This window comes from Nerophis lumbriciformis, linkage group LG27 (assembly GCF_033978685.3).
Source record: "Nerophis lumbriciformis linkage group LG27, RoL_Nlum_v2.1, whole genome shotgun sequence".
In the NCBI taxonomy this organism is placed as follows: domain Eukaryota; kingdom Metazoa; phylum Chordata; class Actinopteri; order Syngnathiformes; family Syngnathidae; genus Nerophis; species Nerophis lumbriciformis.
Window position 1 is genome coordinate 27,686,419 of NC_084574.2, and position 13,894 is coordinate 27,700,312.

A 13,894-nucleotide genomic window follows, 5' to 3' on the forward strand; every position below is an offset into this window, starting at 1 on the left:
TGCATAAATCCAGAAAAATTGCACGTCTGTCTTTGTAGTCCATGCCGACACCGTAGTTGATAAGCTTCTTATTTTTCTCTATCTTCTTGTTATGGGGAATTCACCCTCTGCTGTTGTCATTTCTAATATAAAGTAGCGTAAAGTTCTGACTTATATCTGTCAGTAAACTCGCCATGAAAGCGCCAAAACATACCGGTGTAGTGAGTTTACACCGTTTTCCATGGGACACATCTCCAGTGTTGTTGTTTCCAGATGAGGAAATGATGCTCCGTTATTGATTGAAGTAAAGTCTGAATGTCATTAAAACAGTTAGCTCTATCTATTGACAATTCATCCACTCCCGTCCTTGCACGCTACACCGCGACAACAAAGATGACGGGGAGAAGACGCTGCCGAAGGTGAGCCACGTAAATAAGACCGCCCACAAAACAGCGCATCCTGAAGCGGCTGTCAGAAAGCGGCTTGAAGATGATCTGTAAAACATAATCTATGCAACATTTTGACCAAAGAACCATTACATGTTATGTAGACCACAAGGAAGTGTTTTTAAATTTAGAAAAAAAATAAAAATACTATGACTTCTTTAATGCACCCTATAATCCGGTGCGCCCTATGGTCCGGAAAATACGGTAATAGACCACCAACCAATCAACCAGGAATTTTCAAATGTTTTTGTAGTAATACAATTCTTAATTCAACATGTACAATTCTAGTTATTAACTTAAATTCCTGGGTAAAAAAAAATACCACAAGCTGTTTAGGGGACCTATGATAAATGTTGTCTTTTCTGACAGCCTGAATGCTAGACATTGAATATTGTGAAGGGTTTTACGAATGTAGATTTTTTTAATTTGCCGCATATTTTTCTTTTATTTGTTTTATCATTGTTGGTGCTGTGGATGTTGTGCTGTTCTTTGTTATGGATCCCCCTTCGTCTGAAATAAATGACCATAAATATATATGTTGTACAAAACCAGTGAAGTTGGCACGTTGTGTAAATCCTAAATAAAAACAGAATACAATGATTTGCAAATCCTTTTCCATTTATATTCAATTGAATAGACTGCAAAGACAAGATACTTGACGTTTGAACAGGTAAACTTTGTTATTTTTGCAAATATTAGCTCATTTAGAATTTGATGCACAAGTGACATAAAAAGACTGAGAAGTTGAAGAAATCTCAACAAACATTTATTTGGAACATACCACAGGTGAACAGGCTAATTGGGAACAGGTGGGTGCCATGATTGGGTATAAAAGCAGCTTCCATTCACAAACAAAGATGGGGCGAGGGTCACCACTTTGTGAACAAATGCGTGAGCAAATTGTCGAACAGTTTAACAACAACATTTCTTAACGAGCAATTGCAAGGAATTTAGGGATTTCACCATCTACGGTCCGTAATATCATCAAAAGGTTCAGAGAATCTGGAGAAATCACCGCACGTAAGCGATGATATTACGGAACTTTGATCCCTCGGGCGGTACTGCATCAAAAAGCGACATTAGTGCGTAAAGGATATCACTACATGGGCTCAGGAACACTTCAGAAAACCACTGTCAGTAACTACAGTTCGTCGTTACATCTGTAAGTGCAAGTTAAAACTCTACTATGCAAAGCGAAAGCCATTTATCAACAACACCCAGAAACGCCGCCGGCTTCACTGGGCCCGATCTCATCTAAGATAGACAAAGTGGAAAAGTGTTCTGTGGTATGATGAGTCCACATTTCAAATTGTTTTTGAAAACTGTGAACGTCGTGTCCACCGGACCAAAGAGGAAAAGCAACACGATGCCAAGCCACGTGTTACAACAGCGTGGCGTCATAGTAAAATAGTGCGGGTACTAGACTGGCCTGCCTGCAGTCCAGACCTGTCTCCCCATTGAAAATGCGTGGCGCAATATGAAGCCTAAAATACCACAACAGAGACCCCCGGACTGTTGAACAACTTAAGCTTTACATCAAGTAAGAATGGGAAATAATTCCACCTGAAAAGCTTTAAAAATTGGTCTCCTCAGTTCCCAAACATTTACTGAGTGTTGTTAAAAGGAAAGGCCATGTAACACAGTGGTAAAAATGCCCCTGTGCCAACTTTTTTGCAAAGTGTTGCTGCCTTTAAATTCTAAGATCATTTTTATTTGCAAAAAAAATATAGTTTCTCATTTCAAACATTAAATATCTTGTTTTTGCAGTCTATTCAATTGAATATAAGTTGAAAAGGATTTGCAAACCATTGTATTCTGTTTTTACTGGTTTTGTGTTTTGTTTACACATATACATATATATATATATATATATATATATATATATATATATATATATATATATATATATATATATATATATGTATATACATAAGCGTGTATAACTTTGAGCAAATTGCAAACGGCCTCTTTAAGCACTGTACTGTATATTGTATTAAATTGAGTGCAGCCTCTGTAGGTTCTCATTTTTTTCAATGGCATTTTATATATATATATATATATATATATATATATATATATATATATACACACACACACATATATATATATATATACACACACACATATATATATACACACACATATACATATATATATATACATATATATATATATATATATATATATATTTATATATATACATACATATATATATATATATATACACACACACATATATATATACACACATATGTATACACACACACACACACATATATATATATATATACACACACATATACAAATATATATATACATATATATGTATATATATATATATATATATATATATATATATATATATACATATATATATATATATATATATATATATATATATACACACACACATATATATATATACACACATATATATATTTATTTATACACACACACATATATATATATATATACAGTATATACACACACACACATATATACATATATACATATACATATATATATATATATATATATATATATATATATATACATATACATATACCCGGTATATATATATATATATATATATATATATATATATGTATACATAAGCTAACATAGATAAAATAACACCTTTTTAACTGCATCCGGTGCTGGGCGGATCCGAAGTCATTCACTCCATGCACTATAATTGTCACATAATGTCATCACAACACATGACAAGCCAGTATTTGTGTTACTTGAAAGGATCGACAGTAAAGACTCAAGTTATTTTTAGGAAATTGGGGCCATATGCATGTTGACCCTTAAAGTTAGGTCTGATGTTCAAACCACCACAGCTAAAATAACCACCATGACCTCATGCAACACAAAATAGATCAAAGCCTGCAATCTTGGGCTAACACATTTATTTCTATAGTATTTTCTACTACACCTGTCGCTACAAACTGGTAAAGAAATCAAATATAATCGTTGTATTTCTGTATTTGATGCATTTACTCTCAAATGACAAAATTAAAAACGTGCAACGCATTTTACAAAGTGGCTTTTAGAAAAATAGAAAAGTAAGTACCATATTTATTACTACGGTGGTGGTGTTGAATAGACTAGGCTCATTTTAAAAGCACACATTCAGAGAATTCACAACTGAATCCAAAAGTCGGTCAAGGTATTAAAACAAGCACACGTTTATTATTTCATATATACAAAGTTAGACACGTTGAGAAACACATATGGCAGCTTTGCACCCTATTTGGATGGCGTTTTTAAGTAGCCAGTATCCAGGTACCTAAATCAGAAGAAAACAACTCATTTTAGAACAAAATATGCAGCACATTTTGTGCAGGTAAAGGCTGAAATATACCCTCGCGTCACGTAGCTTGTGTTTCCTCTGACAGCGTCTTGATTTGTTTATTCCGTGGGGACTGGCGCTAACTTGCAATTCTCTTCCAAAACACTAAAGGGCAGTGTCTCTTGAAGGAGTCGTCGATGACTAAATATTTACCAATGACAACTGTAACATCAACATCATTGTTGGCACTGGAACTAATCATTCAGAATCCTCAGTTTACTTTTAATGTCCGTGTTACTCACAAACCAGAGGAAAAGACATACGTGAAAATGGACTCTGCAAAGAGTCGCGGGCAGAAGACGGGCGAATTTGCAAAGCTACTGGGCCGTTCGGAACATGGGACAGGAGAAAGCTATGTAATTGAAAAATAAAGACAACTGTTATAAAACTATTCTAACGACCTGCTGGTGTTAATGTTTATGTTCATGTGTTATTGATGATCATAGTTTCATGTTCGTGAACATACCGTGCCTGAAAGGTGATTGACGAAGAATGAGAAAGTGTTGTTTATAAGCAAAAAAGACAGACAGAATATGTGTGAATTGTACCTGTTGTTACCACAAGATTGGAAATAAAAGTTAAAAAGATTGTCGTACTTTGTCTGACTTCTTCTCGACACAACAACAATACAACAAGCTGAAAAAGTACACAATATTAGTTGCTTTATCTCATACAATAATATAATCAAACGTCTGCTTTCCTGTACTGAGGGACACTCCTCGGCAAAAGCTGACTAAGCCCTTGTCCACACGCATATTTGGGGTGAAAACAATCTCCATCCACACAAGTGTAGTTTCAAAACTGTCTATGTCTACACACAAGCATACACCTGCTGTCATGCACATTTTGTCCAACCAGAAGCCTGAAAAAAGCAGCAATATCTGACTTGGTGCAGCATTACACCGCCTATTGTGTTTATTTTGATCGACTTTAGATGTACAATGACATGGACATTATCTTTAAAACCAGCCTGCACGTACACAGAGCCTGGGAACATAATTAAAGAGCGAATGCACGCCTGTGCTGCTGAAACCCAACACTCATTGAATTATAACATGTCCAGCAACATGATGATGTATTACATGTGCAGCGAAGTGTACATTATTTCTAAAATCAGCACGCACTAACGAGCGAAATAAACCATTTTGCATGTTTAAGGGAATTATAAAGCATTTATTCATGGATATAGTGATATGGTACATGTGTAATGAAGTGTATATTGTCTTTAACATCAGTACACACTACAAGGAGGATGCTAAATAGTGTTTTTTTAGTTGCTTGGTTGCTTTTTACGCATGAGCACTGTCGCGCCCGGCTCCATCTACAAAAATTGAAACAAGACACGTAAGTTAACTTCATGATTTGTCGTTAAACAAGGACTAAAAACATAAGATAATGTTGCACCTTTCTTATGACACAGAGCAAAAAGTATTGCTTGTCAAAGATGTCCCATCAGGTGGAGGTTAGCGCCGGCGGGAGTGTCGCAAAGCCCATTTTGATCAGAATCAGAATCAGAAGAGTTTTTATTGCCATTGTTTGAGAACGGGTTCACAAACTAGCAATTTTACTTGGTGCAATCGTGCAACATAAAAAACATATAACACAGAATGCAATAACATGAGCTGTAACTGAGCTGTAACTTGATGTATTTTTTTATTAATGTTGAGTGAAAATAGCTGCATGTTTACATTCAAACATACAGTAATCTCTCTTTTTGTGTGTTTAAAGGCATCAAGGCAGTGTTGTTGAGCTTGGAAATGACAGCGCACAACCGTGACGTCATCACAAGTCTCCTTTTGAGCCGTGTGCACGCATACGCTGAGCGGAGAGTTTTAGATCTCTACACTTTGGCCAGCGTTTGTAAATGTCTGCATTTTTAAAGACAAAATGATGTGTCTACGTGTGGACAAGAGGCCTAAACGCAGAGATAAGTGTGCGTTTATTAAGTATCTGTGTTCGTGTGGACATGGCCTAAATCACAGCTCTGCGGGCCGCAGGCAAGGCAAGGCAACTTTATTTGTATAGCGCTTTTCATACACAAGGCAGACTCAAAGTGCTTCACAGACAACAAAGTGAAATTAAAGAAAATAAAAGCAAAATTAAAATGCAGACAATAAAAATAAAAGTGCGGACGTTAAAAGTTAAAAGATTTAGCTGAAAGCTAAGGTGAACATAAAAGTTTTCAGTCTAGTTTTAAAAGTAGTTAGAGTTGGGGAAAGTCTGACATCTTCAGGAAGTTTATTCCAGCTATTTGTTGCATAGTGACTGAATGATGCTCTCCCTTGATTTGAGTTTACTCTGGGATCCGCTAACAGATTGGTCTCAGAAGATCTTAGTGATCTAGAGGGCTTATATAGTGGGAGCATATCAGTGATATACTTCGGCCCTAGACCATGTAGTGATTTATATGTGAGCAGGAGGATTTTGAAATCAATTCTCTGATGTACAGGGAGCCAAAGTAAGGATTTAAGAATTGGTGTAGTGTGCTCACATTTTTTGGTCTTTGTTAGAACTCTAGCAGCAGCGTTCTGAACAAGCTGTAGCTGCCTGACAGTTTTTTTGGGAAGACCTGCAAGGAGACCATTACAATAGTCTAGCCCAGTGATTCTCAACCTTTTTTCAGTGATGTACCCCCTGTGAACATTTTTTTAATTCAAGTACCCCCTAATCAGAGCAAAGCATTTTTGGTTGAAAAAATGAGATAAAGAAGTAAAATATAGCACTATGTCATCAGTTTCTGATTTATTAAATTGTATAACAGTGCAAAATATTGCTCATTTGTAGTGGTCTTTCTTGGACTATTTGGAAAAAAAGATATAAAAATAACTAAAAACTTGTTGAAAAATAAACAAGTGATTCAATTATAAATAAAGATTTCTACACATAGAAGTAATAATCAACTTAAGGTGCCTTCTTTGAGGATTGTAATAGAGATCCATCTGGATTCATGAACTTAATTATAAACATTTCTTCACAAAAAAATAAATCTTTAACATCAATATTTATGGAACATGTCCACAAAAAATCGAGCTGTCAACACTGAATATTGCATTGATGCATTGTTGCATTGTAATGAATGGAATAGCCTACTTGATTTGATGTTCAGTTTATGAACTTACATTCATATTTTGTTGAAGTATTATTCAATAAATATATTTATAAAGGATTTTTGAATTGTTGCTATTTTTAGAATATTTAACAAAAATCTCACGTACCCCTTGGCATACCTTCAAGTACCCCCAGGGGTAAGCGTACCCCCATTTGAGAACTACTGGTCCAGCCTACTGGTAATTAAGGCATTTTTCTAAGTCTTGAGCTGACATGAGCCCTCTAAGTCTTGTTACATTTTTGAGGTGATAGTAGGCCGATTTTGTTACTGATTTGATGTGACTGTCGAAATGTAAATCAGAATTTTTGGGAGTTGCACGTCAGGGTCTGTGTGAGGGTACGCAGAGGGAGGGGCCACACGGCTTCGCTAACGCAAGCTTCGTGACACGAGAGTATAGGATTGCACACTGTAGATGTTAGGGAACTAAGACAGTTGTTCAACCGCTGCTCACACTTACAGATTCAGCGTCATGTTCTAATCCTGTATCATGATGCTCCAGCTCATCGTCTCGGAATTCCTTTATAACCTAAAAAAAACACATAAAAACTATGAATAAAATCAGACTTCATGAACATATTGAACACCAACGGAGAGCAGTCACCTTTAATAGTTCGGTGTATCTCTCGGGGTCCTGCTCCATCAGAGTTCGTATCTGGCTGTTGTAATGTTCAGAGATGCTCTCTTCCACTGCCACAGTGCAGGCCATGGCCCCCTCTTTGCCCAACAATGCAGTAGATGCACCTATCGGAGAGTGATGGAATGACAAATACCTTTTAAAATACTTTAAAACATCAGCACTATAAAAGCAACAGCTGGCAAAGTAATTAAGCAACATATTAGGATCACTATGTAAAAGCGCTTTGAGTCACTAGAGAAAAGCGCTATATAAATATAATTCACTTCACTTCACTTCACTTCAGGATATCAATGTTATCTTTGACAACTTTGATACATGATGAAACACATGTTAGCATTTGTTTAATATTCCATTGTACTGTACATTTAAAAGTCACACCAACCTAATAAAAAGCCAGCAACATTCCAAAGGGGTAGCAGCGCGGTGGGCCGGACGCGGCTTTCGGCCAGTATTTCGTTAAATTTCTCAAGGTGTTTTTTTTCTTGATCCCACATTTCCTGCAAGAAGAAATAGTGTCTCTGAAAAATTATTTAAAAATAACAATAATAATAATAATATTAATGGATTCGATCTATATAGCGCTTTTGTAGACACTGTACAGACAGAACTGAGAACCGATCATTCAGTTATTCCACATTCACACTTTGATGGTGGTAAGCTACATTTGTAGCCACAGCTGCCCTGGGGTAGGCTGACAGAAGTGTGGCTCTCAATATGCGCTTAGCGCCCCTTCGACCACCACCAACCTGTTATACTTTTTTAATGGGAACAAAGTCTGCAAAGTAAAAACATACGTAGAGTAAGTACTACAGCAGGGCTCGCCAACCCGTCGATCGACCAGTTGAGCTTCGTGACCATACCGTTTGATCGCGAAAATATTAGGAACAAATATATATTGGTGGACCTCAGTGACACCCCCACCTGGGAAGTGACCAACAGACCTGCCAACAGCACGCATTTTAACCTCTGAACTAGGGCTGGGCGATATATCGATATACGCGATATATCACGGGTTTGTCTCTGTGCGATATAGAAAATGACTATATCGTGATATTCGAGTATACGTTCTCACGCAGTTGCTTTTAGCTGCTGGCATTACACTACAGGTTCTCCTCGCTCTTTCCTGTCTCTCCTTCTCACAGACAGCAAGCGCACCTTCTTACACACGTCACATACTGTCACGACATACGTCACATACGTATACCCCCTCACGCAGCAAGGAGATAGTGGCATGGCTAACGTTAGTTGTGATGCTAGCATAGCCGTGTGAGCGGTAATACGAGAGAAAGAAGGTGCGAATCTGGTAACAAATGAAGGAATAATTAATTCCCCAAAAAAACAGCGGGGGTCCATCGTCTGGCGGTGGTTTGGCTTCAAGTGGGAATATGTCTAACAGACAACCGTAATTTGTCAAGTGTGGGGCAAAAGCGTTGCTACAAAAAGTAGCATTACTGCTAATATGCAGCATCATTTGAAAAGTCACCTGCTAGAGAATGAAGAGTGCTTACTCCGCATGTCAACATCTCCGTTCGGTGCCACACGTCCACACCATCAAAATGCCGAAGCAAACATTTCCAGATCAACACCGTGTGAAAAAAATTGTGATTTTTTTTTAGTTGTGATTTCCTTCTCTGCATGAAAGTTTAAAAGTAGCATATATTAATGCAGTATGAAGAAGAATGTTTTAATGTAGACACATCGAATCATCATACTGCTGTGATTATATGCATCAAGTGTTCATTCAGGGCTAAGGCAAAATATCGAGATATATATTGTGTATCGCGATATGGCCTTAAAATATCGCGATATTAAAAAAAGGCCATATCGCCCAGCCCTACTCTGAACACACCTAAGCCGCTCTCTCCTCTGCCTCACATTCCCCGCTCTCGAAACCGTGGCCACACCCCGCCGCCGCCGCACACTACACCCGCTCATTTCGCAAACGCACTTTGCTTGACGTGCACAAAAATCATCGAGCTGCAACAATGCATTAAGGCTGACTGTCGCAACGCATCGGACATTTTCGAGCATCCAACATCAAAAACTCTTCCGTCAACCACGAGTACATGACCAAATAATAGCGTGTGAACATTGCTCAAAAGTACGAATTCTGTGTTTTTCTTTTTTTGTCCATACAAAAGTAAACATTGACTTGTGCAAAGGCAGTAATATATGATAAAAGGACTTCACGGTTTATCTCCTCTTTTATCACACAGGATAAACCCGCCAGGTGAACAGCTGATTTTACTACTTCCGGCAATGACATAAGACAACCATGTGACTCGCATCCCATATGTAACCATAGGATCAATACATATACTACAAGACTATAAGAGTATAAAGGCCATAGACAGTTAACTTCTAAAGCAGTGGTGCCCAAAGTGCAGCAGAGGGGCCCTCTGTGGCCCATAACTCCTTTGTCATTGGCCCTAGACACATTTGAAAAAACAACAACAGAAAACACTAGCAAAAAAACAGCACAATGAAAAAAACAATTTTGACATCAGCCAACAACAAAGAAAAAAATAATATATATATATATATATATATATATATACATACACATATATATATACACACACATATGTATTAGGATTGTACGGTATACCGGTACTTATAAAGTACCGCGATTAGAGATGTCTGATAATGGCTTTTTTGCCGATATCCGATATTCCGATATTGTCCAACTCTTAATTACCGATTCCGATATCAACCGATACCGATATATACAGTCGTGGAATTAACACATTATTATGCCTAATTTTGTTGTGATGCCCCGCTGGATGCATTAAACAATGTAACAAGGTTTTCCAAAATAAATCAACTCAAGTTATGGAAAAAAGTGCCAACATAGCACTGCCATATTTATTATTGAAGTCACAAAGTGCATTATTTTTTTCAACATGCCTCACAACAGCAGCTTGGAATTTGGGACATGCTCTCCCTGAGAGAGCATGAGGAGGTTGAGGTGGGCGGGGGGGCGGGGTTGAGGTGTGTGTGAGGAGGTAGCGGGGAGTGTATATTGTAGCGTCCCGGAAGAGTTTGTGCTGCAAGGGGTTCTGGGTATTTGTTTCAGTGTGGCACATATTTGTAACAGTGTTAAAGTTGTTTATATGGCCACCCTCAGTGTGACCTGTATGGCTGTTGACAAAGTATGCCTTGCATTCACTTATATGTGTGAAAAGCCATAGATATTATATGACTAGACCAGCACGCAAAGGCAGTGCCTTTAAGGTTTATTGGCGCCCTGTACTTCTCCCTACATCCATGTACACAGCAGCGTTTTAAAAAGTTATGAATTTTACTTTTTGAAACCGATACTCATAATTTTGAAACCGATACCGATAATTTCCGATATTACATTTTAAAGCATTTATCGGCCGATAATACCGGCAGTCCGATATTATCGGACATCCCTAACCGCGATACTAATGAATCATAAACGGTACTAACAGGCATGACGGAGCGCAGTCAACACACTGTGACGTTGCTGGTTTTACAAGCAAAGGAGTATGTTCGGCAACGCACAATCATGGAGTGTTTACAGCCAGACATAGTGTGTAGAATGGACACATTTTGGCTTAAAAACTAACAATAAAGGTGAAGCTATAACACTAAAACGCCGCTCTGCAAGAGGTGCTTTAAAACATGGCTAGCGGCTAATGTCCATCCACAGACGGCAGTGTTTTAGCTACTTCTAAATCACTAATCCTGGTCTCCATGGCAACAAATAAAGTGAGTTTCTTACAAGTATCATCCCTGCAGGAGGTGGAATAGCTAAACATGCTTCACTGCAAACCATAGGAGGATACACAGGTTACCAGAAAAAACACAACGAGTTTAAATTAATCTATAGAAAACTAGTCGCCTATGATTGGGTCATTTTTGGCTTGCAACCCATCAGTTGAGAAACAACATCTTAGATGATTATATTTAGGTAAAGCTGACATTATTTAATCTGCCACAAGTTAGAGTTCCGCTTTGCCCAAAGAAAGGCATAGTCATACCTGAATGAGAGGTCCAGTACTAGACCTGCCCAGTACTGCCATCTGGCCGGCGTAGATGCGACTTGCGCCATATTCACCCGCATGGTCGACACGCAGGATACGATGCAGCATCTCCTTCTCCTCGCTGTCCCGAGGTGTTGGGACCACACTGTACCATCGTGAGCTCCACGGGCACGCTGCAATCACACACACAGGAATGCAACTTTTCATTATTGGCACATCCAAGCACTTTGGAGGTATGCCCATTCACGAGTGAAAGCATTATTCGTTTATCTCAAGGTTTTTGGTGCAATGTGAACATTGCTCTCGACATACAGTCACGATCAAAAGTTTACATACACTTTTGAAGGACATAATGTCATGGCTGTCTTGAGTTTCAAATAATTTCTACAACTCTTATTTTTCTGTGATAGAGTGATTGGAGCACATACTTGTTGGTAACCAAAAACATTCATGAAGTTTGATTCTTTTATGAATTTATTATGAGTCTACTGAAAATGTGACCAAATATGCTGGGTGAAAAGAATACATACAGCAATGTTAATATTTGGTTATATGTCCCTTGGCAAGTTTCACTGCAGTGAGGCGCTTTTGGTAGCCATCCACAAGCTTCTGAATTTTTTGAACACTACTCATGACAAAATTGGTGCAGTTCAGCTAATTGTGTTGGTTTTCTGACATGGACTTGTTTCTTCATCATTGTACACTAGTTTAAGTCTGGACTTTGGGAAGGCCTTCTAAAACCTTAATTGTAGCCTGATTTAGCCATTCCTAGTCCCCACATCTGCGGTACACTCCAAGGTTTCTCATTGTAGCCCATTGGGTTGAGTTTTTCCTTGCCCTGATGTGGGATCTGAGCCGAGGATGTCGTTGTGGCTTGTGCAGCCCTTTGAGACACTTTGATTGATTGATTGATTGATTGACAGTGTTGGTAGTTTATTTAAACGTAAAACTGCATTTTAAGTTTTACTATACATGGTCTGTGGTCATTTTTTTGTACCGTAACAGCTAGCTCTGAGCAACGTCAAATTGTTAGGTAAGACAATTTCCCTCTATATACGATTTTCAGCTTCCGGTTTGTCCTTTCCAACACCTACCTGGCAACACTGGCCACCACTATTCCTGTTAAGAAACAGCCGTTTGGCAACCACGTTACATAACTTATGTTACGCTACATTTGTTCTAAAATAACACCAATTATTGAAACAGTTACGTAACATCCTCCAGTTGTTACGTATGTTTTTAGCATGATTAGCTTTTTTTTTTTTTAGCCGTCATAAACCTGCTTCTTGCTTACCTCTACGTTTTGCGCCCTGTCGTACGATCACCGGCAAGGCCCTTTGTAAGGAGACATACGCAAGTATGTGCATGATTGACAGTCTTCGGGACAAATGACCACAGTTATCCAAAAGAACAAGTATGATTGTCAAAAACTGTCATTGAAAATGTCAGAGGCTGGAGCTGGGTGTGGAGGGTGTCGCTGACTGATGACGTCACTATGTTTGTATTGTTGTCATATATCGTATTTTGTTTCCTCTTCAAAATGCTTTAACGTGTATAATAACTACAGTACATTTTTTATGGCATCGTGTTGTATAATATAACAATGGGATGTTTTTATTTCGCTAATGTACAGCAGTTTAAGTAGACTCTTTTACACACTCCGATACGATAGGGGGCGGTATAAATTGTACAGTCATACTGCAACCCACCATTTAAGCAAAAGAAAAATACATTGTTGTCATTAAGTTATATTATCATGATTAGCATGCAGCCAATATTTATATACCAATAATAAATGTTTTTTTTTCTCAATAGACAGTCATAATTCAACATAAAAGCTAATACTCTATGGTTGTTTGGATAAAACTGATGAGGTGGTGAGGGACAATTAGTAAATGGATGGATGCACTTAAAAGGTATGTTGAAATGTATGCGCTAATCCAGGGGTGTCCAAAGTAAAAGTGAAAGTAAAAGTACCACTGATAATCACACACACACTAGATGTGGTGGAATTACTCTCTGAATTTGACCCATCCCCTTATTCCAACCCCTGGGAGGTGAGAAGAGCAGTGAGCAGCAGCGGTGGCCACGCTCTGGAATCATTTTTGGTGATTTAACCCCCAATTCCAACCCTTGATGCTGAGTGCCAAGCAGGGGAGGTAATGGGTTCCATTTTTATAGTCTTTGGTATGACTCGGCCTGGGTTTGAACTCACGACCTACCAATGGAGTGTGGCTCGGGGGGGGGGGGGCGTTTGTGGCCCGCAGCTAATTTTTTAACGCTCCGTGGCACACTCTAAAATACAATTTGCAATTTCCTCACAGTAACATTTTTTTTAAGCAAAACATATAACAAGAA

General features: G+C 38.2%; 1 protein-coding gene across 1 annotated transcript; it reads right to left on the bottom strand.

Annotated features, from left to right (window-relative positions):
* Positions 1 to 3,592: 3,592 nt before the first annotated feature.
* Positions 3,593 to 13,008, bottom strand: coq7 (coenzyme Q7 homolog, ubiquinone (yeast)). The gene is made up of 6 exons (XM_061987823.1): positions 12,831 to 13,008; positions 11,534 to 11,709; positions 7,909 to 8,023; positions 7,491 to 7,630; positions 7,347 to 7,415; positions 3,593 to 3,717 (listed from the first exon to the last, which is right to left on the bottom strand). The coding sequence occupies exons 1-6, from the start codon at positions 12,901 to 12,903 to the stop codon at positions 3,640 to 3,642; spliced, it is 651 nt and encodes a 216-aa protein (XP_061843807.1). The 5' UTR covers positions 12,904 to 13,008; the 3' UTR covers positions 3,593 to 3,639.
* Between the last annotated feature and the right edge of the window lie 886 nt (positions 13,009 to 13,894).

Coding starts and splice junctions, on each gene's coding strand:
- coq7 (XM_061987823.1), bottom strand. CDS start 12,903: ATGCACATACTTGCGTATGTCTCCTTACAAAGGGCCTTGCCGGTGATC. Junction 11,710..12,830: donor ACAGGGCGCAAAACGTAGAG/GTAAGCAAGAAG, acceptor GTGTGATTGCAG/CGTGCCCGTGGAGCTCACGA. Junction 3,718..7,346: donor TAGAACATGACGCTGAATCT/GTAAGTGTGAGC, acceptor CTTCTGATTTAG/GTACCTGGATACTGGCTACT.